This window comes from Lepidochelys olivacea (assembly GCF_965140295.1).
Source record: "Lepidochelys olivacea isolate rLepOli2 genome assembly, chromosome: 5".
NCBI classification, from domain to species: domain Eukaryota; kingdom Metazoa; phylum Chordata; order Testudines; family Cheloniidae; genus Lepidochelys; species Lepidochelys olivacea.
The window spans coordinates 127,740,690-127,766,012 of record NC_140415.1 but is presented as its reverse complement, the minus strand read 5'-3'; the positions used below and the strand labels follow the sequence as shown (position 1 = coordinate 127,766,012).

General features: G+C 46.5%; 1 protein-coding gene and 1 long non-coding RNA gene across 4 annotated transcripts in view; one reads left to right on the top strand and one right to left on the bottom strand.

Annotated features, from left to right (window-relative positions):
* LOC311520513 overlaps nucleotides 1-25,323 on the bottom strand; it is a 58,265-nt gene that overhangs the window by 27,746 nt on the left and 5,196 nt on the right. The window lies entirely within an intron of this gene.
* Nucleotides 19,040-25,323, top strand: part of GNE (glucosamine (UDP-N-acetyl)-2-epimerase/N-acetylmannosamine kinase) — a 67,490-nt gene continuing 61,206 nt past the window's right edge. Inside the window, exon 1 of one of the 3 annotated variants that reach the window (XM_084628011.1) lies at nucleotides 19,040-19,197. In XM_084628011.1, the coding sequence (XP_084484137.1) occupies nucleotides 19,096-19,197 (102 nt within the window). In that variant the 5' untranslated portion in view covers nucleotides 19,040-19,095. Of the gene's footprint in view, nucleotides 19,198-24,947; nucleotides 25,225-25,323 lie in introns of those variants that run through there. The other 2 variants (XM_084628012.1, XM_084628010.1) reach the window with 2 other exon arrangements.

The following is a 25,323-nucleotide window of genomic DNA, read 5'->3' as shown; positions in this document are numbered from 1 at the left end:
ATATGTTTTTTCTATAGTGCTTTTACCTCAAGAAAAACACAGGCTTGCATGAAAACAGCTGTGTGGTGTCTGTCACTGGGGGCAGGTGCACTGTTAACTGTCCCTGAAGAGAAAGCAAGCCGGTATGCTTGGGCAGCCTGTCTGCTGAGAATAACACAGGGAGCTGTGCAGCCTCGAGATGCCCCAGTCAGGGGGGAGTGGGAATCTCCACCCAAGAAAGTAAATGGCTGGGGAGCTGGAAGACTGACCTTGGGTGCCCTTGCTGGACCACTGAGGGGAAATACAGGTGCAATTGCCCTGAACTTTGATGAACAGTTCCCTGCTTTCTTAGCAAGCTGGCCCCGCAATAGCATATTACACCTTTGCTCTGAATTCACCACTGGCTGCCAGTCACCTTCTCGGTGAAATCCCAGGTGTTCATGGCTGTCTACAAAGCTCACAACAGACCTAGATCCTGGGTACTCCAGAGACGATCTCTCTCCCTGTAACCCAGCATGCCGTTTGTCTAAAACCAACCAGTTTCAGTGACCCAGCTCCTGGGAGCAGATGGCAGGGTATTCCCACTCCCTCCCCTCACTCCCCTCGCTCAGAAATATAATAATCCAAAGCCTGGCCCAGTTCAGGAAATGCTGTAAGAATAGATCTCTTTAACCAGGTGTTTGGCTACAGGCTAGATGGGGAATTCTGCTGTGTACATTTTCAGTCTAGGTCCTCAGATTATGGAGTATTTGCTCCCTATGTTTGGGGAAACTTTTTTTTTAACACATGTCCAGCTATTATTAATAGGATGGGCACATTATGAATGAGGGGGAGAGAAAGGAAGGGGAAGGAAATAAGAGGAGGAAAGTCATTTTATCTCTTTTTCTCGACAGAGGGTAGGGAGGGTTGTGACAGGTAAATTTTAGGGGTTTTTTTCTAGAGAAAATCCTTCCCACACTATAGAAGAGGGCAGAACATTAGGATGTTTCCTTGTTAAGGCTGCGGGAGTAGCAATCAAGCTAGTGTAATAGACAAGAGTCAAAAAACCCACACAAAGCAGGATTGTAGGTGTCATAATAAATGTTACTAACTGAAAACAACAGTGAGAGAAAAGTGGATCTCTGCTGGGGAAGAAAACTAAGCCTTCCTCTGTTAATTCCTGTGGAGCTAACACAGGTTTGGGATCTGGAAATCAGGAGACGGAAAAAACAAACGGAAGATGTGTTTCTCTATTATCCGCTTCTGTTGAAACAGAGAGTGATGAATCTTACAAACGCCAAAACACAAAAATCCAGTGAAGGTTGAACCCTTCTCCGGCCCGATGTCTTCAATGGGAGTTTAGCCTGTTGAAATACAGCAGGTTTGGGCCCTGTATAGTTAAATAATTTGGAACTATAAAATAGATAGAATTGTATACTCTGTACCTGACACTGCCATAAACTGAGGTTAGCAATTTCACAGAATTATAGTCCTCTTCTATACAAAGATAAAGCTTTGTGACCACAGGAGATGAATGATTTACCTCCCGCTTTGTACCATGTGCCTGTGTGTTCTTTCTGACAATCATCAAAAGGTTCTGATTAGATAATGTTTATGGTGCTAGGCAACCCCGAGAAGATGGCAGTTAGGATGCAGGTCCGGGATTACCCCCCTCCCCCGCCTTTTCTCATGCTGCTGTGAAAATAAAAAAATATACAGGAGAATGAACAGGGCTGAGAAATAGCCCAGGTTAGGCTCATAAGCATTAAGGCACATGCTTTAGCCCCATTGATTTCAACTGGACTTAAGTGCCTGCTTAAAGTTAACCATGTGCTTACGTGCCTTGTTGAATCAGGGTGTAAGGGGGATGTTCACCCCAACCCACCCCTGCAGGGGTTAAAATGGCCCGAATAGGTGACACCTGGGTGAGGTGGCTATCCAGCCCTAATTGAATGTGAAGCCCAGATGGGCTTGTATAAAGCCGGGGAGAGGCACCCAGAGGGGGGGCTGCTTCAGGGGGAGAGTGTTGGCCATCCCTGGATTGAGAGATGGGGGTAGGAACAAGCCTAGGCAAAACAGCAGCCAGGGTGAGACCCCCTGGACCTTGGCTGCTGATTGTAGGGTCCCTAGGCTGGAACCCGGTGTAGCAGGCAGGCCTGGGTTCCCCTTCCAGCCACCGGGCAAGTGGCACGCACAGGGCAGTGGACTTAGCAGGCTGCCTGAGGCAGGGTGTTTGATACCCTGATGGGAGGGAGGCCGGGGGGCCAAGCCACAAAGAAGAAGCGCTGCACAGCTCATGGAGTGTGAGAGAGGCCACCAAGTGAAAGATTGGGGCAAGGGGCAGAGAAACCACAGGAGGAGGCAGCCAATTAGCAGCAAGCTAATCCCCAGATGAGCCACCAGGAGAAGCCACAGCAGTGAGTGAAGCCCCTGACACAGGCCCTAGTACTAAGGCAGAGTTATTTGTGTGTGTTAAGTTGGGTCCTTTGCGTTTGCTCTGTGTCTATTTTGCTTGACTGGGGGCAGGCTAGCAGTGTTTTGCTAAAAACTGCAGTATATGCCAATGGCCTAAGCAGTTAGTTGGTATTTTCATTGCACGCTATGAAAGATCCCACCCTGACACGAGCTCAGCCCCCTGGCTTGCGCGCAAGCCAAGACAAACGGTCACTACCCCACCACACAGTGCCACAATCCAAAATGCTGCAGCCACGGTTCTGGCAGAAGGGGTCAGGCTGGAGGCTGTGCTGTGTCCTCTGAGAGGTGCAGCCCAAGTCAGAGGATGTGGAAATGGTGGCTCCCTGTCATCATGCATGTTCCTGACAAGATGCTGGGTTGCTCCAGGGCTGCCCGTGACCGACACCAGAACCGAGACCCCCCTGTAGCACTCAGGGTGACATACCTGCCTGTTCTCACCAGCAGCCTGCTCTCAGCTCAACCCCTGCTTATGTTGGCCCTATGGTGGTTCTTTACTGAAGGGAAATCTTCCCCCGGGCCTTGCAAGCCCCCATGTGGTCCCTACACGCCACCACAGTCGCATATAAGGGTCAGAAGCAATATTTTCACTTCTTTCCACTTCTGGTATTGGCCAAATAGCATGCACTGGTTGTTTGCTCAATGTCATGCAATCAGGTACTGTGTTGTAACCGTTTGCGCAAGAGGGTGGGCAGAATTAGGGTCGCTATGGGAACCTTAACTCTTCATAAAAACAGCTGCATGCTGGGGTGTCTGTACTAAACCTGGAGCACTATCGCTTCAAATGCTCCGCAACCCTGGCCCTGCCCGCAGGCTCCGGGGCTCTGCGGAGAAGCGGGTGAGCAGTCAGGTGGCAACAGCTGTGCCTCTCTATCTTAGGGAGCAGCCTGCTTTGTTGCTGTTTGATCTGCTGAGCTCTAAGAAGTAAAGTAACGCCAAGCTGCAACCTTCCAGCAAGAACATTTTATGTTCTTATCTAACATCTCTGTGTATGCTGTGAACATGCGCTGAAGAGAAGAGAAAGAAACAAGGGAAGAGAAATTAAATAAACTCCATTGCAGCTGCTCTTTTGGTTTGCATCCCTCCCCTATTCCTCTTAGGAAGTGGAGGCCTCAGCAGGTATCCCCCATGGTGCTGGGTCCAACAGTCCTGTTCACCACTGATGTTTGTGAACATCTGCCTCTACTTCAGCGGCAGCCCTAGGCAGTTCTGAATGACTCGAAAGTCAACTTAGTTCATCAAAAGGGGCAGAATAATTAGTTTAAGTAATTACCTCTTGGGATTGTCCAAGGCTCCTCCAGGAATTGGGCATCTAGGACCGGATTTGCAAAGTATTAGGCACCTCTAAATAGATGCCTAGTGAGATAGGTACCCAGCGTTTTGGTACAGTCTCCCACAGTATTCTTGCCAGCAAGTTAAAGAAGTATGGGCTGGATGAATGGATTATAAAGTGGATAGAAAGCTGGCTAGATTGTCGGGCTCAACAGGTAGTGATCAATGGCTCCATGTCTAGTTGGCAGCCGGTATCAAGTGGAGTGCCCCAAGGGTTGGTTCTGGGGCTGGTTTTCTTCAATATCTTCATTAATGATCTGGAGGATGGCGTGGATTGCATCATCAGCAAGTTTGCAGATGACACTAAAGCGGGAGGAGAAGTAGATACGCTGGAGGGTAGGGATAGGATACAGAGGGCCCTAGACAAATTAGAGGATTGGACCAAAAGAAATCTGATGAGGTTCAACAAGGACAAGTGCAGAGTCCTGCACTTAGGACGGAAGAATCCAATGCACCGCTACAGACTAGGGACCGAATGGCTCGGCAGCAGTTCTGCAGAAAAGGACCTAGGGGTTACAGTGGACGAGAAGCTGGATATGAGTCAACAGTGTGCCCTTGTTGCGAGGAAGGCCAATGGCATTTTGGGAAGTATAAGTAGGGGCATTGCCAGCAGATCGAGGGATGTGATCGTTCCCCTCTATTTGACATTGGTGAGGCCTCACCTGGAGTACTGAGTCCAGTTTTGGGCCCCACACTATAAGAGGGATGTGAAAAAATTGGAAAACGTCCAGTGGAGGGCAACAAAAATTTTTTGGGGACTGGAACACATGACTTATGAGGAGAGGCTGAGGGAACTGGGATTGTTTAGTCTGTGGAAGAGAAGAATGAGGGGGGATTTGATAGCTGCTTTCAACTACCTGAAAGAGGGTTCCAAAGAGGATGGATCTAGACTGTTCTCAGTGGTAGCAGATGACAGAACAAGGAGTAATGGTCTCAAGTTGCAGTGGGGGAGATTTAGGTTGGATATTAGGAAAAACTTTTTCACTAGGAGGGTGGTGAAGTGTTGGATCATATTAAAGAAGTTCTGTATTAAAATCACAAATGAGTTTGGTTCCCCAGAGTTTAAATTCCAGGATATTACTAATTAAGAGGTCTCTTGGTTTTTGGTGCTGTTTCTCTCCCTCTATGTGTGAAACTTGCAAGCTGCTAATTGTGTTAGTGCATTCTAAGACAGAGTCTGTTCTCAAAGCAATTCACAGAGAGAGAGACTCAAAGCAATACCCTGTAACAACAGAAACAGCACCCAGAGACTCCCCACCCTTTTGTTGTATTAACAATTGTCATTAAAATAGAGATAGAGGATGTATGTGGATGGATGCTTGGTGTGGATAATAACTGAATGATCAGGGAGGGGCCAGCCTAAGAATCCAGTGTCCATCGGCTGAAGAAGGCGTCAAGTGGAAATAACCAGAGGACCCCACCCGGAGGGCAGACTGGAATCCACCCAACAGCCTCAAGAATGGGAGAACCAAAGAACAAGATAACATCTTGGAGCCGTCAGGAATGTCCTATCTGCTGATTGATTCAGCAACAGCATGATGAAGCAATTCCCATAGACTGGCATAGGAAGAAATTCCTATAAAAATAGACTCTAAAAAGTGAGAACTTTGGGGTCTGATTCTGCAAACCAACTTCCAGGAGCATCAGATGAGCATCTGACAAGGCCCTGCTCCCTCCTCATGTCCAGGCCACCTGGCCAGTGGCTTGGCATGAGCAACTCTAAGGCTGGTAACTATGATAACAACCTTGCAGAACCTGTGTGTGTGGGTGTGTATGTGTGTGGGTGTGTGTTTGTATGAATGAATGTGTGAATAAATATGAGATTGAATGGAATGTTATAGCTATAACTAACTGCTTACTATGATTCTTTCTGTATTCACAATAAATGTGGTATTTTGCCCTTTTCCCTTTAATAAGATCCTGCTGGTTTTTATTTTATTGGTACAACATTTTGGTGGAGAATTGCGAAAGGGGGAATATTGGTAAAAAACCTCAGTTATTGTAAATATTGGTGTGCACACCGCCAGCTCTAGTGAGCTAGGCATTTCTATTAGGTTAACCAGACCTGCTGGCCTCCGAGAAGGTAGCAGGAAAAACAGATTAAACCAGACCTGCTGGCCTCTGAGAAGGTAGCAGGGGACCTGCTGGCCTCCGAGAAGGTAGCAGGAAAAACAGATTAAACCAGACCTGCTGGCCTCTGAGAAGGTAGCAGGGGACCTGCTGGCCTCCGAGAAGGTAGTAGGGAAAACAGATTAAACCAGACCTGCTGGCCTCCGAGAAGGTAGCAGGGGACCTGCTGGCCTCCGAGAAGGTAGCAGGGAAAACAGATTAAACTAGACCTGCTGGCCTCCGAGAAGGTAGCAGGGAAGAACAGGTTAACCGGACCTGCTGGCCTCCGAGAAGGTAGCAGGGAGAAATAGGTTAACCAGACCTGCTGGCCTCCGAGAAGGTAGCAGGGAAGAACAGGTTAACCGGACCTGCTGGCCTCCGAGAAGGTAGCAGGGAGAAATAGGTTAACCAGACCTGCTGGCCTCCGAGAAGGTAGCAGGGAGAAATAGGTTAACTGGACCTGCTGGCCTCTGGGAAGGTAGCAGGGGACCTGCTGGCCTCCGGGAAGGTAGCAGGGGAAAAACGCATAGATTAAGCTATGATTTCAGAATCTAGGCTGTGTCACTTGCTAAGTAATACCAGCAGTGACAAAGAGATTGAAATATCCATGTTAAGATGTTTAAAAGAAAACAGGGTAAGCCAGTACTAGAGGGAGGAATGGAGTCAGAAGGAACTCCAACCTCACCTTTTGTTAAAGAAATTACACCTTTTAAACAAATCCTTCAAAAATTTGGGCACAGTCCTTGGACTAAACAAGCCCTAGCTGATGTCTGCAGTATTTCGGACCTAGAGGATAGATTGGCTCAGTATATCCTCATATACAAACCTTCTAGTGCTGCCAAAAGAGATGCAGCAGCAATTTGGTTGTTGTGGGAGGCATGTAAGGATTCTTCCCTACGCTTGTCTTCATGTAAAGAGGAAAAGGCACAAATGGAAAAGGGAGCAGACAATTGGAAGGTGCTGGCTACAAATATCCAAAGCCAGCTGAAAATAGTGAAAGAGGCACTCCAGGAATACAAAAAGAGTGAAAAAGTTAACTCTGCAGAGGCTGGAGGGAGGCAGGTAAAGGGGGAGAAGGTCCTATGTACGGCACCCCCAGGCATAATTACAAAGAGAAAAGAGAGTAAAAAAAAAAAAAAAAGTTAACTCTGCAGAGGCTGGAGGGAATTAAGCAGTTAAACTTTGTATTTCACCCAAACAACTTTTAACCGAAAATGTTAAAAAGGAAATGTGTTAGAGCATTCTTGGTTTCTTTGCAGCCATTCTGAAAGAAAAATGGGCCCTTTTCCAAAGGAATGTCTGTAAATTAGCCAGGCAAAAATAAACTATCTGATTAAAATAATTTGACTGGACAATTTAGTCAAATTTGCTAAAAGAACATAAGAGGGTTCTATTGGAACTTAACTGCCTCAAATGTATAAAGGGAATGTAAAGATGTAAAAAACAGAGCAGTGTGGAAGGGATGTTAAGGAAAAGAAAATGTGTATGTATCTGTCTGTGTGTGTGTAAATATGTAAAGTTCTAAGGACCAGTTAGTTTTGTTTTTGTTTTAAATAATGCCACTAAAAATCTATTTGACTCTTTAATTCAAAGTTGCAAAACTGACAGACCTTTTTGCTAGACACAGGTAATTAGTGTTGTTTGGCTTTGGGATTTGGCATTTAACCCTTAAAAGGTAACTCAATGCTTTACAAAATTTAAAATGTTTTTAAGTTGTGGCTGCAGCAGGGCAGTCAAAATCAGGAGAATATAAAAAAAAAAATTTTGGATTCTTTTTGTTTGTTTTTTGTTTGTTTGTTTTTGTAACAAAATAGCAGATGAGAGTTGTAGTAAAAAAAAAAAATTAAAAAAAGACAGTGCCTCTCTGAAGCAACAGCAGGGGTGAGGTGCACAAAACAAAAAGAAGCAATGTTAGAAACACTGAGTCTTAAAATGGCTCTGAGTAATCAGACTGTCACTTTGATAAAGGTACATGAAAACTCTGTAAGCAAAAAAAGAAATAGTGACACCTTATGTAAAAATGGATCTGGATAATGTTATAGAAGTTAAACTATGGAAGAAATGTGCATTTGCCCCAGAACATGTGCAGGGTATATTGTAGAAGGGGCAAAAGAAATGCAAACATACCATGCTACTTAATTAAAATGCTATTAGGGCTCCAAAGGGAGCCACAATAGGTTGGGTTTTCTTTTTCAGATTGCTGTGTGTTTTGGAAGCAGAAGTTAAAAGTAATCAAAACTCTGGTGAAAGTTGATTGTGTCCCTAAGACAGAGTCTCTGAGCTGCTGATGGCTTTAAATCCAAAAGCAGGAAGTTTCTGTGAAAATGCAAATTACCTAAATGATAAAGGAAGGAAAGAACTAGCAGCACAAAGGAGCTGCAGATAAAGGACATACCTGGTCAGCAAACAAATTATCTAAATAAAAGGCATGGGATAACAAGATAATTTTAATAAATTTAATGATAATAAGTATCCCTGTAACAACGTATAGTGTGTATGATTTTTGGAAAAATCCTTTAAGGTCGTGTGGTAATGATGCTTCTCAGTTATTACCTGTAAATAAAACTTAAAGCTTAACACAGCAGGAAAAACATTATAAACTTGGTCTGCTGTATAAGAAGGAAAACTCAGGGATTTAATGACTAAACAGTGGGATAATTTCCCCATAACCCTTAAAAGATAAAAGCCTTTGAAACCTGGCCTGCCTATAGAACAAAAACAGGAAAATATGGGGGCAATTTCTCTGTTTTGCCTGCAATCAGCACGGGTATTTGTAAAAGAAATATTTTAAGCAATAATCTGCCACCCCAAAAGGGGTAGAAACATGTTCTTTTTGTCTTTCAGAAAATCAGGAAAAGCTGCCAGCTGAAAAGCAACCCAATACCATGAATCTACTGTCACAATAGAAATTGTGTTCTGTGTTCTATGTTTTGTCTTGTGTTTTGTGTTGTTGCTAGCACTGTTGTGTGTTTAAAAAAAAATACTGAAGACCTGCAGGAACTTAAAAATAAATTAAGCTTTCTGTCCCAGCTACAGGACAGCCTGATACAAAAACAAGTACATGCCAATGTAGACTTGGTCCAAATTGGTCTGGGTAACCTAAAAGGCCAATGGAATCTTTAGTAATGGCTTAATACTACCACATGGCTTATCCATAAGAAAAAAAAATATTAGAAATAGGAAACTACACAGCCATAGCTATGGGATGCACTGAAATGCAGATACTTGCACTAGCTACTTTGGAACACAAAATGTTCTGGGTCATACTGGGAAATATTAAGGGTTTGATGCATTTGTTAAAAAAGAAAGAGATCATTGTTTGACACTTATCAATATGAATGGATGCAATATGTTTCCAGTATTGTAAACCAGACTTGTTAATGGGAGAAATTGTTGTCAAAATTGCACACCAACAGTCCCTGGAGGCAAAGGTATTGAAGGTTAACCCACTCCCCATATTACACATGGGATCCTTTTGGCTACCCTGGACCTTGAGCCAGTGGGCTGGGGAGGGAGGGAAGCTATTGGACACTAGAGGTTGTACCGAATGGACTCCTCAAAAGTGGGTGTGCCTCACCTTGCCTGTTGCCCCAGAACCTTGTAGTAAAGATACATCACTAGGATCATGTATGTGGCATGAATTGGAATCACAAACTCACAGTACTTTCTCTTGAATAGGCTACATAGAAAGTGACACTGACGATTATAAATCTTAGTGTCAAAAGGGGGATTATGTTGGATCATATTAAAGAAGTTCTGTATTAAAATCACAAATGAGTTTGGTTCCCCAGAGTTTAAAGTCCAGGGTATTACTAATTAAGAGGTCTCTTGGTTTTTGGTGCTGTTTCTCTCCCTCTATGTGTGAAACTTGCAAGCTGCTAATTGCGTTAGTACATTCTAAGACAGAGTCTGTTCTCAAAGCAATTCACAGAGAGAGAGACTCAAAGCAATACTCTAACAACAGAAACAGCACCCAGAGACTCCCCACCCTTTTGTTGTATTAACAATTGTCATTAAAATAGAGATAGAGGATGTATGTGGATGGATGCTTGGTGTGGATAATAACTGAATGATCAGGGAGGGGCCAGCCTAAGAATCCAGTGTCCATCGGCTGAAGAAGGCGTCAAGTGGAAATAACCAGAGGACCCCACCCGGAGGGCAGACTGGAATCCACCCAACAGCCTCAAGAATGGGAGAACCAAAGAACAAGATAACATCTTGGAGCCGTCAGGAATGTCCTATCTGCTGATTGATTCAGCAACAGCATGATGAAGCAATTCCCATAGACTGGCATAGGAAGAAATTCCTATAAAAATAGACTCTAAAAAGTGAGAACTTTGGGGTCTGATTCTGCAAACCAACTTCCAGGAGCATCAGATGAGCATCTGACAAGGCCCTGCTCCCTCCTCATGTCCAGGCCACCTGGCCAGTGGCTTGGCATGAGCAACTCTAAGGCTGGTAACTATGATAACAACCTTGCAGAACCTGTGTGTGTGGGTGTGTATGTGTGTGGGTGTGTGTTTGTATGAATGAATGTGTGAATAAATATGAGATTGAATGGAATGTTATAGCTATAACTAACTGCTTACTATGATTCTTTCTGTATTCACAATAAATGTGGTATTTTGCCCTTTTCCCTTTAATAAGATCCTGCTGGTTTTTATTTTATTGGTACAACAGAAGCACTGGAATGCGTTACCTAGGGAGGTGGTAGAATCTCCTTCCTTTGAAGTTTTTAAGATCAGGCTTGACAAAGCCCTGGCTGGGATGATTTAATTGGGGATTGGTCCTGCTTTGAGCAGGGGGTTGGACTAGATGACCTCCTGAGGTCCCTTCCAACCCTGATATTCTGTGATTCTCTGATTCTGTAATTACATTTCACCAAGCCAGTGACAAGTACACACTCATGGATCACGGTAACATCTTACCATGGCATCACAGACAGTCCCCTTGGACTCTCCAATCTATCTTGCCACCCAGATAAGATGGACTTAGTGACAAAGGGTGACTTACACCAAAAATCACAATATTCAGGTTGCTTCCAGTCCCAAGAGACCAGTCACTTACCCCAGATCAACTGGTACCCTAGATCTCACACCAAGGACAACGCCTGTAGCCAGTCCTGTAATAAACTGTTTATTAGCTAGGAAAAAGACATAAGAGTTATTTACAGATTAAAGCAAGCAAACACATATACACATGAGTTGCAATCTACAGTCTAAGAGTGAAAGAGTTGTAGAGATCTGTCAATTCAAAATGTCTTTCAGGGCAGACCCAGGGGTAACCACTGGGGATCTCTGGCTTCAGTTTAGTGCCTCTGGCCCTTTGAGAGTTCAAACAGCAAAGAGATGACAAATTTTCCTGTTTCTTTGTTTTTATTTCCTTCATTCAGCCTCCAGGTCCATAGGACAAGCTTCCTTGCACATAGCATTTCCAAGGTCTAACAGGGCCATTCACCAATTCTTTGTACTGTGATGGTCTTTGATGGCCCATCTGATTTTGATAGTTCTTCTGGATGGTTGCATGGGGGCTGGGGGAGACACACTCTTCCCATCTGAGTTCACAAGTTCAGAGCAAACATTTTCAAAGTTATAAAACAAACCTTACGTATTGCCTTATAGCCTGGAATGCAGACATGACAAATAAGATTAGTGCCTATAGCAATTTACAGACGTACCTTAGAAACTAAACACTAAATACATTCTTATAAGAGTAATACCTATTTTGAGCAACACTAAGACATAAGTGAACTAGCCTGCTCTCCAGCTATGAGTTTGTCAGTTCTTAGCTAATGCCTGCAGCCTTGACCAGAGCCAGCATCACACACATCAACCACAGCAAACCCCTAATGCAGACATGTTACACCTGTGTAAGGCAGTCTTCATACCCGGGAAGCTCACTCCCATAGAGTGACACCAGTCCAGCATCTCCCGTGGAGATGGGGCCTAAAAAAAGACATCACAAGCTGTGTCTCCCTCAGCAAAGACACTTCCTCCTCGTGAAACACACACCTCTTACTTCATTGCCATGCCATTCGTAACTCTTAGTGTGATTGAAAAGCTGGGTCTGGCTCTGCAGAGCCCGTGGGCTCAGAAAAGAGAGCAAACAGAAGAAAACAGTCACTTTTTCTGGAAGAATAGAGGGGACCTGGCACCTCTGAGCAGCCTGCCACATGGCCCCTGAAGAATCCTGATCCTACAACAATACTGGCTCTTCCAGAAAGCTATAAAGGGCTCTGTTCTGGGCAAGCATGTGCCCCCCCAGGTGGAAGGGGATCCACCTAGATCGCATGTGCTCTATTCCCTTCAGGGCCCTAATCCTAGATCTGTTGCTGACTTGCCTTCTGACCATAAGCAATCCCTATAAGGCTGACATTTGCAAACCTGGGCACCTAAAGTTAGGCTCCTCGATCAGTAATTTGGCAAACTACGTAGAAATGGTCTGATTTTCAGAAGTGTTGAGAGAACCCACAAATCCCATTGAAGTTATCAGACCTCTTGAAAAATCACACCCCTTCTATTCAGATGCCTACATATAGTTCAGAGTCAAAGCACAGGCGGCTGGCTTTGAAGTAACTGACCATCCCCTCGGTGCCTTCATTTACCCTGTAAAATGCATAATACTGATTACCTAGCTCTGAGGAGTGTGTGAGGTTTAATAACTCCTTGTAGAAAGCTCAGAGTCCTCCTGATAACAGAGCCTCTTGAAGTTCAAGGCGTTATTGTGATATGGCAAGTGTACATGCGTTGTGACAGGCTGCAGTAGTAATATAGCTGCTATGCTGTATATCAAGACTCTTGCACAAAGTTTTTAGTTTTTCGTGGGCATGTAAATTTCCCCCCCACTTGCCAGGTATTTTCAGGAGTGGAAACAGTCACAGACTTCCCCTCAAAACAGAGGCGAGAGCAGGATTGGTATGTGGGCATCAAAGCGGTAGGATAGAATCTTCTCCTGCTGGAGCTTATCAAAGCCAGGTATCACAAGTGACCTTCAAAGCCAGACTGTGTCCTGCCAGTGTCAGGTAAGGACTTCCGGCATTGCCTTTTGGCCCTAGCTAAGGTGAAAGGAGCTGATAACTTGAGAGCAATAGGAATTTGTGCTGTTTCGCCCTGACTTCTGCAGTCGCATCTAAAGAACTGAAAAGATCACGAATCTGAGGTGGCTGGAGTGAGCAATAAGACCTTGGTTGGATCCTCTGCTGTGTCAGAACAGCATCCAGCACAGGTGATGTAGGGATGGGGTGCAGAAGTTGCTGTATGTTACCTTCCTTCCCTGCACCAGGCCTGATTTTGGAATTAGCTGAGGCCCCGTTAAAATTACCTTGCGCCATCTTGGTTGCAGCTGAAAGTTATAAGAGCTCTTACTATTCTGCAGGCTCTTTAAACGATCACTTGCAAGTGTGTCTGATTGTCTGACTTGCCTGACAGTACTGGGTTGGTCAGACCTCATGATTGCTGCATGCAGTCACATGCTCTCGGAGAGCGCTTTACCACTGGCATTATTTTCTTTGGGCTAAGCACTTATCTCTACCCACATATTTCTCATTCCTGTTTGCCTTTATCTAGCATCAAAGAAACAGCATAGCTGTAAGATACTGTCTGTTGGAGTTATGCTGTGTTCAAAAGTACTATTTTTCAATAAACAAATGATGGGTTTTTTTAACAAAGCACAGAACTCTATTGAATCCTGTGAAGATAACTCCTGTGCCATCCTCTCATCCATGCTGCTTCCTTACTATAATATATATGTACAAATGCAGCATTTTTCATGTCCTTGCTGCTTTGGTATATGCGATGAAGTCCAGGTCAGGCTGTGTAAGCCCTGGAAACCCCTTGTGAACGCGGTTTACTCAGGTACCTCTAGGTATCCTGCAAGTTCAGATAGGGCCTAAAGCTTTTCAAATTAGTCACACAAGTTTAACGACTCCTCTTTCTGGCACCACGCAACTTGTGTGGTAAACTAGCAGTACACATCGCTCTGGCAAAAATAATTGTGTATACACATTACCAGGGCCTGATCCAAAGCCCATGTGAGTCAGTGGTAGGATTCAACTTCTGTGGGCTTTGGATCAGTGCCTATAGAATGCCTAGCTATTCTCAGTAGATCTAAAAGCGCTTTACAAAGGAGACCAGTGTCATTCTCCCCATTTTACAAATGGGGAAACTGAGGCGCAGGGCAGTGACTTGGCCAAGGTCACCTAGCAGGCCAGTGGTAAAGCTGGGAACAGACTCCAGGTCTCCCAAGACCTAGTCCACGACCCAAATAATCTGATTCATGGTGTAACCTGAGGGCGATTTCTCATTTTGACACAGATGTTTGTTAGCCAGGCTAATCTGTCCTGTCAGCTGTTAGAGGTTCTTAAGTATTTATTCTGAGACCTAAAAATCCTAGCGTTTCTTCAGCTGTTTGAAGCCAACACAAGGCAAAAATGGGGTTGTAACCGGGTGTAAGCCAGGGCACAACTGAGCCCCACAGACCTTTCAGTCCCTTTACACTGAGTGACTAAGGTCTGGCCGTAGGCACCAGGGAGAACACCTCTAAAACACAGCAGCTTTCAAAGTAGGACCACAGAATGTGGGCTGTACTTACAGGACTCTACTCTGGGAAGCAGTGACTCGGAAAAAGATTTGGGGGGTAGATAATCTGTGGAACAGGAGCTCCCAGTGTGAGGCTGTGACCAATCCTGGGGTGCACAAACAGGGGAATCTGGAGTAGGAGCGGAGAGGTTATTTTACCTCTGGATTTGGCCCTGGTGAGACCGCTGCTGATTGGTTCTGGTACCCACAATTCAAGATGGATGTTGATAAGTTGGAGAGGGTTCAAAGAAGAGAATGATTAAAGGATTAGAAAACCTGCCCTATTGAGAGACTCAAGGAGCTCAATCCATTTAGTTTACCAAAACGAAGGTTAAGGGGTGACTTAATTAGTCTGTATGCACCTACATGGGGAACAAATATTTAATAATGGGCTCTTCAATCTAGCAGAGAAAGGTGTAACATGGTACAATGGCTGGAAGTTTAACTCAGACAAATTCAGACTGGAAATAAGGTGTAAATTTGCAACAGTGATAGGAAATAACCATTGGCAGAACTTTCCAAGGGTCAGTGATGGAGAATCCTCCACAACAATTTTAAAACCAAGATTGGATGTTTTATCTAATAGATCTGCCCTAGGAATTGTTTTTGGGCAGTTCTCTGGCCAGTGTTATACAGGAGGTCAGACTAGATCAAAATGGTCCCTTCTGGCCTGGGTATCTATGAATCTAAGTAGGGGGGATTACTCAAATGAGTACAGGGCAAAACTAGAATGGCTTGGGTCGGTCTTCACTGCAGCGCTAACTTGAGTTATCTTCACTCAAGTTACTCCTCTTGAGTTAGCCTAGCTCAAGTGAGAGTGGTCACACTTTAAATAATACTCAAGCTGCTGTGTTCACTCTGGGGCTACACTCACTCAGATGCAGCGCTAAGACTTCAGAGGTGTACAGCCCCCGGTTCTTTGTGTTCCACTAAGCTGCACCACTCTAATTCTTTCTCAGTGAATTGTGGGAGAACTTGTCTGGGCACACTGCAGTGTGGACACAGGCTACATCCACAACTCCCCTGAGTGGTCATTTTAAAAGCGCTCCTTACGTAGCTGTAGAACAGGGGTGGGGAACCTACGGTCCACAGGCCAGATCTGGCCCGCTGCTTCGTTTCATCTGACCCGCAGCAAGTCTCTGCGCGCTGCAGGCCAAAAGCCCCAAGTCTCGGCTTCCCCTCCCACCCAAACCCGCTGCGGGGCTGGAGCCATGAGTGCTGGCTCGCCCCACTGCAGGGGGAAACTAGGGTTGCCAGGCCATTAAAAGTCCAGTCAGTTCTGCGCAGCTCCTGGAAGCGACCGGAATGTCTCTGCGGCCCCTAGGAGCAGGAGTGATTGGGGAAGCGCTGCACGCTGTCCCTGCCCCCAGTGCCAGCTCCACAGCTCCCATTGGCCAGGAACTGTAGCCAATGGGAGATGCAGGGGCAGCACCTGTGGGTGTGGGCAGCGCACACTGCACAGAACCCCCTGGCCCCTCCGCCTAAGGGCCAGACATGTTTGCCGCTTCCGGGAGCTGCAGGGATGCCAGGGCAGGCAGGGAGCCTGCCTTAGCCCCATTGTGCCGCTGACTGGGAGCCGCCTGAGGTAAGCACCACCAGTCCGGAGCCAGCACCCTGAACGCCCTGCCCCAGGTCGGACCCCCTTCTGCACCCTAACTCCCTCCCAGACCCCGCACCCTCACCCCCACCCCAAACCTCTGCCCCAGCCCTGAGCCCCCGCCCATGCCCAAACTCCCTCCCGGAGCCCGCCCCCCGAACCTCCTCCTGCACTCCAAACCCCTTGGCCCCAGCCCTGAGCCCACTCCCATACTCCAAACCCCTTGGTCCCAGCCCGGAGCCCCCTCCTGCACTCCAAACCCCTCATCCCCAGCCCCACCCCAGAACCCACACCCCCAGCCGGAGCCCTCACCCCCTCCTGCATCCCAACCCCCTGCCCCAGCCTGGAGCCCCCTCCCATACCCTGAACCCCTCATTTCTGGCCCATCCCAGAGCCAAAGAGAAGCCCCAAGCCTCCATGCCCTCTTCTCCCCCCACCCTGCCCTGTGTGGAGCTGTGTGTAGCCCGAGACTGATTTTTTTCTGTGAGTCAATGGCCCCTGATAGAAAAAGTTCCCCACCCCTGCTGTAGAACATCTCTGGGGGGTTACACCCAGGCTGGTCTAACAAATGGCTTGAAGTAAATGGACAGGCCTCCTGATTCAAATTACTGCAGTTGTATAAAAGAGAAAAGAACATAAGAACATAAGAATGGCCATACTGGGTCAGACCAAAAGTCCATCCAGCCCAGGATTCTGACTACCGACAGTGGCCAATGCCAGGTGCCCCAGAGGGAGTGAACCTAACAGGTAATGATCAAGTGATCTCTCTCCTGCCATCCAGCTCCACCCTCTGACAAACAGAGGCTAGGGACACCATTCCTTACCCATCCTGGTTAATAGCCATTAATGGACTTAACCTCCATGAATTTATCCAGTTCTCTTTTAAACCGTGTTATAGTCCTAGCCTTCACAACATCCTCAGGCAACGAGTTCCACAGGTTGACTGTGTGCTGAGTGAAGAAGAACTTCCTTTTATTTGTTTTAACCCTGCTACCCATTCATTTCATTTGGTGGCCCCTAGTTCCTATATTATGGGAACAAGTAAATAACTTTTCCTTATTCACTTCCTCCACACCACTCATGATTTTATATACCTCTATCATATCCCCCCTCCGCCCCCTTAGTCTCCTCTTTTCCAAGCTGAAAAGAAGGAGCTGGTCAGAATCCAAATGAGCGACAAGAGTCAACCACAGCTTAGTGTCAGAGCAACAGAATCTGATTGAATCCAGTGCTTGGATATTTTTCAGTTGTATTAGTACAGTGGCCACTATTAAAAGGTAAACATTTACAAACAGCTTTCCCCACAGAGGTCTTGGAATCTCCTATTTTACACACAGGGGAAAACCTATGGCGTTCCACATACCACCTTGTATGAACTGATTGCAAATGTTGGCTTTTAATGTCCTCACGGACTAAAGTCATTATTACAAATGTCTAAATTGTTCTCTTCAATAGACTCGTTGGGTTTTTTTTTCTCTATTAAAATATATTCCAAGCATAAAGGACCAAATGTAACTGCACTTCAGCTCATAGATCAGAAAAAGGCAAATGTCAAAATAATTTAAACAAATTGTCCTTCAGTGGCAGTGAATATTAGCTTAGAACTTACTAAACTTTTGTTAAAAATGCCTGAGTCATTTTAAAATGCAGTGTCACGGACCAAGAGAAATCATAGAATCATAGAATATCAGGGTTGGAAGGGACCTCAGGAGGTCATCTAGTCCAACCCCATGCTCAAAGCAGGACTGATCCCCAATTAAATCATCCCAGCCAGGGCTTTGTCAAGCCTGACCTTAAAAACTTCTAAGGAAGGAGATTCGACCACCTCCCTAGGTAACACATTCCAGTGTTTCACCACCCTCCTAGTGAAAAAGTTTTTCCTAATATCCAACCTAAATCTACCCCACTGCAACTTGAGACCATTACTCCTTGTCCTGTCCTCTTCTACCACTGAAAATAGTCTAGATCCATCCTCTTTGGAACCACCTTTCAGGTAGTTGAAAGCAGCTATCAAATCCCCCCTCATTCTTCTCTTCTGCAGACTAAACAATCCCAGTTCCCTCAGCCTCTCCTCATAAGTCATGTATTCCAGTCCCCTAATCATTTTTGTTGCCCTCCGCTGGACTCTCTCCAATTTTTCCACATCCTTCTTCTAGAGTGGGGCCCAAAACTGGACACAGTACTCCAGATGAAGCCTCACCAATGTCGAATAGAGGGGAATGATCATGTCCCTCGATCTGCTGGCAATGCCCCTACTTATACATCCCAAAATGCCATTGGCCTTCTTGGCAACAAGGGCACACTCTTGACTCATATCCAGCTTCTCGTCCACTGTAACCCCTAGGTCCTTTTCTGCAGAACTGCTGCAGAGCCATTCGGTCCCTAGTCTGTAGCGGTGCATTGGATTCTTCCGTCCTAAGTGCAGGACTCTGCACTTGTCCTTGTTGAACCTCATCAGATTTCTTTTGGCCCAATCCTCCAATTTGTCGAGGTCTCTCTGTATCCTATCCCTACCCTCCAGCATATCTACCTCTCCTCCCAGTTTAGTGTCCTCTGCAAACTTGCTGATGGTGCAATCCACACCATCCTCCAGATCTGGGCTCTCACAGGCCAGAGTGTGGGAGGAAGACAGGAAGAGAGAGCAAGGTTAATCACAGACAGGACAAACTGGTGTTACAAGAAATGTGCTATCAACCACTCACCTCTGATGTATATGCATAGTGAGTCAATGGAAAAGCAGTTTCTGGTGCTTCTTGCCCCAAAGCAAAGAGATCTATATTGCAGCAAAGGTCATGCAAAGTTAAAATTAACAGTTAGCTTCCTGCCCCGCTGGCTGTGGGTTGGAAGAGCCTTCATGTGAGTATCAGCACTTAGTCACAAGAGTAAACTTCTGATAAAGCCAGGGCCCTGATCTAGGTCCCATTGAACTCAGTGCTAAAATTCCTATTGTCCCCCATGGGACTTGAGACTCTAGTAACACAAACAGGGTGATTAAACAGGAGAAACAACGCAGGCTTAAAGGGGACAAAATGCAGGGGATGGACCACAAAAATGAAGTTAACTGGAGGAGAGCAGAAACAAAGCTGGGCTCCAGACAAGGAGTCTCCAAAGCAGGTGATCCAGGAGCCCCAAGGTCATCTGGATTCGTTTAAAGTAGGTGACCATTCCCTCCTAAAACAATTCTATCGGGCTGCTTGTCCCCATGTCATCTGCCCCGTGCCAGGGGCAGAGCTATGCCGCTCCAGGAGCAAGGCAGGGAGAGAAGGTGGCTCTTCGAGGGTTCATCTGGGAGGTGTGATTCCCAGCAGGGGCAGATGTACCCACTAGCTCTGATCGAGCTAGAGCCGGTCAGCATGGGTGGTGGGTCATGTTAGCTCTCCCACAGGCTCTCAGCAGCTAGCCCATGCCGCTGCACCCACGTTGCTATTTTTAGGCACTAGTACTGGTCGAGCTAGCGCATGTATGTCTACCCAAGCTGGGAATCGCACCTCCCAGCTGCTGCGTAGACATACCCGCATTCGCTATTCTCTTCCGTGGCTCCCCTCCTGCACCAGGAGGCAAGTATCCTGCGCCTGATCCATACCAACAGCTGATTTCTCCCCATCTCCCTCAGTCGTGCTGGCCTGGCCGATGCCTGGCTCCGCCATTCCCCACCCCTTGCATATCCACTCCCCAGCCGCCTGCGCAGGACGGGGAGTAGCAGCCCTATAGAATCTGCTGTCTTCCCTGCACTGGGAGCCACTGGGTGCCTAGCCCTTAAATTGGAGGGAAATACGAGGGCAGCCTTCTGCTTCTTTATTTCCCTCCACGGAGCCAGTGTGATGGACCATCCTGCTGGTAAGTGGGAGTTATTTTTTCCCAAATGACAGTAAAATCTGGCTCCCGGATGCAGCCCACTGATGAATATGTGTGACAGGTCCCCCTCTGCCATTCCATGGAGATAGGCAGGCCCCAGTTACAGAGCCTTGGTGCTAGCTCTGGAGGTCACCCGTCCAAACCCTGGTGCACAGTTGTTACACCAAGCCTGTTACCATCCCATGGCCGGCAGGCTGTCATGCTGAAGGGACAAAGTGGATGTGTGGGGAGAAGGAACTTTCATCGTGATAGGTGGTGACCTCTGAGTCTGTGGGTGGGACGGTGTGGGGAAGCTGGCCCTGGGTGCTCACACTGCACCATTTGCTGGCTAAATAGAAGGCTACATTCTCCAGCCCCACCCATCTAACACCATTCATGGGCAGTAAATATACACCATGTGTGTCCCTTAAAGAGCAACACTGATATAACTATGGCATGTGTGAAGCTAAGGAAAGGAACACTGAAAAGCAACAGCCCAGCTGTTGCACTGAAAACAAGAAAAGACACAGAACAGATGCTGTGGCAGGTAGGCATCACCTGCAGACACACAGATTTGCTTTGGGTCACTGAATTGTGCCTCCAACGTTTGTGGGTACTTATCTTTGTGTACACAACAGGGGGCACTGCATGTGTAAACAGGTATTAAAGTGTGTGATTACCCAATCTGCATATACCAAGACAAAGCTGGTGCATAGACACACATGGCTGTGCCTAGTATGTTTTGCAAAAGCATTTTTTTATGCCTGTTCGAAACGCTGTTTGATTGTTTTTGTTCGATGTAAACCTGAGCACATTGAGAAAGAGACTCAAACCATGACCCTTTGAGTTTCCTTCCCTTGAGTTCTGCCTTTCTTGGATCTTTGCACAGTCATTCCTCTGACTCAAAGAACAGGAGGAGGCCTTCTCCAGGTGAGCTCAGGCTAATATGGCACTACTCCAAGGATCAAGGGCTGGGTCCCTGGCAGACTTACAGGGCAGTGTACATGAAACAAGCATTCGAGACAGATGAAAGAATTTACATTGAGGTAGTAACTTGAGACTGACGTAAAACTCCTGTAGGAGACAAATCATTGGAATGGCTGGAACTGCAGTTCCCATTATGTCAGATGAACTCTCAGTGGCCTTTGGAGAATAAGAGTCTTAACTCTGAGCCAGAGTGGGAAAGTATGTTGGTAAATTAGAGAGAATGGGTTTGTTTGTTCCTGTAATTCTCTGCTGGAAAACCTTAGCTTCAGAAGTCCTGCAGTTACTAGACAGATTAAATCATCCTCATGGTCGAACTGCAAAGGAAAATTTTTGCCAAAAATCCACACTTTTTAATAGACTGTTTATTATAAGTCTGGGTCCAAATGCAGCTCTAAGACTATTACATTCAAAAAACATTTTTAAACTACATAAACATCAAAATACACATGTGTGCCTATGTATATGTGATGGGAGGAAAAAAACAGGGGTCCTGTACTTGGAGGTAGTGACCCCTAGGAGGGTTGCAGACAGGTGACGGGGGTCATGAACCCTCTGCCCTTCCCATATTGCTAAATGGGAGGGCAATCCTGGCTACATCCAGATAGGAAAGGGTCCTGTTATAGAAAAGGGGTCTGTGGTATAGAATAAACTGAGAACCACTAATCCTCCCCCAAACATTGGTGCTGGAACTAGGGGTACTGGGGGTGCTGCTGCACCCCCTGGCATGAAGTGGTTTCCATTATATCCAGTGTTTACAGTTTGATTCAATGGCTCTCAGTACCCCCACCATACAAACTGTTCCAGAGCCCCTGCCTCCAAATCATCCTCCTACAAATCAAAAACTTTCTCTCTTTATGCTGGAGATCCTGGCTGCTAGGTGCAGTTTTACAAAGGCTGTTCTACTCAGGGCCAAACTAGCTTTCGCTCATAGGTGAAAGAAGTCTTGGGCCCCCATTGAAATAAAGGGGAGTTTTGCCATTGACTTCAATAGGGCCAGGATTTCACTGAGTGTCGGCAAGAGATCCCCATTGCCTGTTGGTTGGTGGTTGTTTTTTGAGGAACATGTTTAAGGATGCTGAACAAAGTACATTTTTTAATGTACGCAGTATATTATCTGCCTTCTTAATCTACATAATTAGGTGTGGATTAGTAGGTACTCTTCATATGGGGTGAAATTCACTGGGCAGAGAGCCCATTCATGTGCACTTAAGTTCCTTTTTTGTGAGGGCTTTAGTATTTAAATGGTGCACTGTATGTAGTATTCATTGCACTACTGACCTTTTCATGATACGTATTTGTTCGTATAGTATGAATGATTGTGTCTGTGTTTTATTAAGACCATTAAAAATAAGTGAACTAAGTTAAAGTTTCTCTCTAAGACTTCTTATGAATCCAGATCCTTCTGAGAGGTGGGGAACAGGGTTTGTGACATTGGAGCAGATCACTCGACCAGTAAATCTGGGATCCTGCCTGGCCTGGTACATTGATACCTCAAAGGAAGAAGATTAAAAAGTAATTAACAAGATCCCAACTCTCACTCAGGTGCATAGTGAGGGAAGGTGATTTCCTATTCATTAGCCTGTGCCACAAGGGCTTGCCAAGGTAACAGCTGGAAGGACACGTATAGTTCACATAAGTACAAGTTATTTCTTCTTTACCACAAGAAAGGAAATCGGTATGCTCTGCACTATGGCAATGAAGATGTCGAGATTGTCAAATGGTTGAACGTTCTGTGACCGGAAATGTAACCAGGTTGTAAGGGGCCTAACCTGGTTTGCTCCAGTTGAAGACAAGTTGAGTGAGGCTAGGCTGTGCTGGTATGAGCATATCCAGTGGAGACCGGAGAGTTCTATCAGTAGGATGGTTCTTGCAATGACTCAACAGAAGATGAGCAGGGGGACACTAAAGACTTGGTACATGGACTGGATATCCAATGTGCACGACAGCCTGACATATGAGCATGAGTTTTGGAAGAAGGTTATAAAAGTCCCTGACCTCGACTGGGGAAGTGGCAAGAAAGAAGAAGGCATGTATTGTAGCGTCTAGGAGCTGTAACCATGGACCTGTACTATGCGCTGTACAAACACAGAACAAAAAGTCCATGTGATTAATAGTCATAAAAATAACCCAGAGACAGAAGTAATAAAGTCCCAGCAAACTGTTCCGTTAGACTTGGACTGGCTCAAAAGGCCCTAGAACAGCCAATCCAATTCCAGTTCAAAGCTCTCTCTAGTCCACAACAATAACTATTGTTGTCTATCTCCTGTCAACGCACAGATCCAAATCCTGGTCCTTCGCTCAAAGCTCTGAGTAGCACAAATGGGACCATAGCAAGGCATGGGATTGGGAATGGGTCTGAGCCCAGACTTATCAAAATGACTGTCAATCCACCCATTTAAGAAGTGTTTGAACACATACAGCATCTCAAAACTGTCCAGCTTAGAAGCTCTTAAGAAGAGGAAACAGCTCAGACAGTGATACCAAAAATACCATTTAGCACCCTGATAAATGGCAATTTGAATTCCTTTTAATAAAGGAAAGAGGAAGCAAGACTAGTGCCCTGTGTTATGATCTCACAATCCTGTCTGCTTCTATGGGAGTTGGGAGCCTGGGTGTCTCTATCATTCTGAGCATAGTGCCCTGTCTAGAGCAGCTCTAATCAGCAGTTATTGAGAACCGTGGTAGAGCTGAACTGCTAACAATGCTGGGCATGTCTCATAAAATTTTCCGCCAGGTGCATGTGGTCAAAAACATCCTGGATTTCCCTTCACAACTCCTTCAGCTTTTCCTGTCACACCAGAACCAGTGAGCTGGTCTCTGCATTCATTGAAAATGTTTGCACAATGTTTGTAGCTTCAGGTGACTCTACATCCCGTTTTGGCCTGGGCAGTCCCTTTTTTAAGCTCTGCCCCGGCTGTCCCGACTTTTTAGGCAAAAGTGGGCCTTTGTCCCTTTTGCTCTTGCTGATTTGATCCATTGGCAAGAGCAAACGGGACAAACACCCACTTTGGTAAAAAAAAAAAAGAAAAAGAAAGGTGGTGTGAGGTGTGGGCGAGCAGAGACACCAACTCCTTGAAGGGGGGAGGCCGGGCTCTGGTGCGGGGGAGGCAGAGTTCCAGTGACAGCTTCTTGCGGGGGGCAGGCAGAGTTCCAGCCACCCCAGCCACGTGTGGAGTGGGGGGGGGCCTCAGGCCAGCCACAGGGCAGATTTGGGCCAGCCACATCTGGTGTCCCATTTTCCCTTTGGGAAATATGGTCACCCTATAGCTGTGTGCACACAGGGTAGCTGTGCATTCAAATGGCCAGTTAAACATCTAGGTGCCCCTTTCCTGCATTTGCCTGGTTGGCGCACCGTTCCTGGCTCTGAAGGCACAAGTGTGGTCATGTACCTACACGTGGAGTGTTGTCTGCAGACCTGCAGGCACACATCCTCCATTTTTGAAAATGGAGCATTTCAGATTTCATTGTCCTCTCCTAAGACAGCCTTGCCTCAAAGGGAGACACTGTTGCCTAGTGGATAGTGCACTGGACTGAGACTCGGGAAACCTGGGTTCTGTTACTAAGCCATTACGGTGTGACCTTGGATCACTTGCTGATTCCCTGTTCTGTTCATTCCCTTTGGGGCACCTGGCACTGGCCACTGTTGGAAGACAGGAGACTGGGCTAGATGGAACTTGGTCTGACCCAGTAGGGCCATTCTTACATTGAGGGAGTCACTTCGCCTCCCTGGGCCTCAGTTACCCATCTGTAAAATGGGGACAGTGACCTCTCCTTTGTAAAGTGCTTTGAGATCAATGGATAAAAAGTGCTCTATAAGAACTAGGTGGTATTATGGTGTCCTGATGCCCAGCAGAGTATTGTTTTCTCTAGGTTTTTAGACGACTGGAAGCGTGTGTAACAACTGCTGAAGGTTCAACGGGCCAAGGAAAAGCTCTGGCCCCGAGAGGGCAGATGGGGCTGAGAATCTACAAACCAGGCTTTCTCAGCCAGCCAGCTCTCAGGAAAAGGCAGCCTGGCATTCGCTGCTCCTTGGCAGATCCAGGCAGCTGAAGAGACTGCAATGACTTTAGTGGAAAAGTAAACGTGGCGTGTGTGTGTGTGTGTTTCCTCCCTCCCCAGGACTGGAAGGGGGAAGAAGAGATTCAGCCGCTGGCCGGCAGGCATCTGGGCATGACTCAGAGCCCCGGTCTGACTGGCCGAGGGGTGGGGCGTCTGGGTCGGGATGGAATTCAGGTGCCTCGCTCCAGCTCCACGGTGGCAGCTGACGCCGGGGAGCCCGCAGCGGCTCTGCTCGTCCAGCGCGGCAGGATGGGCTCGAACCTGCACCCTCGCAGGCAGCGGGGCGTCGGAGGGCCGCATGTAAGTGAGAGCCCGCAGGAGCAGAGCGATCCCTCAGGCGAAGGGGGGAGGGAGGGACACAGGATAACTGAACGTCTGCTTTAAACGCGGCTTCTCTGG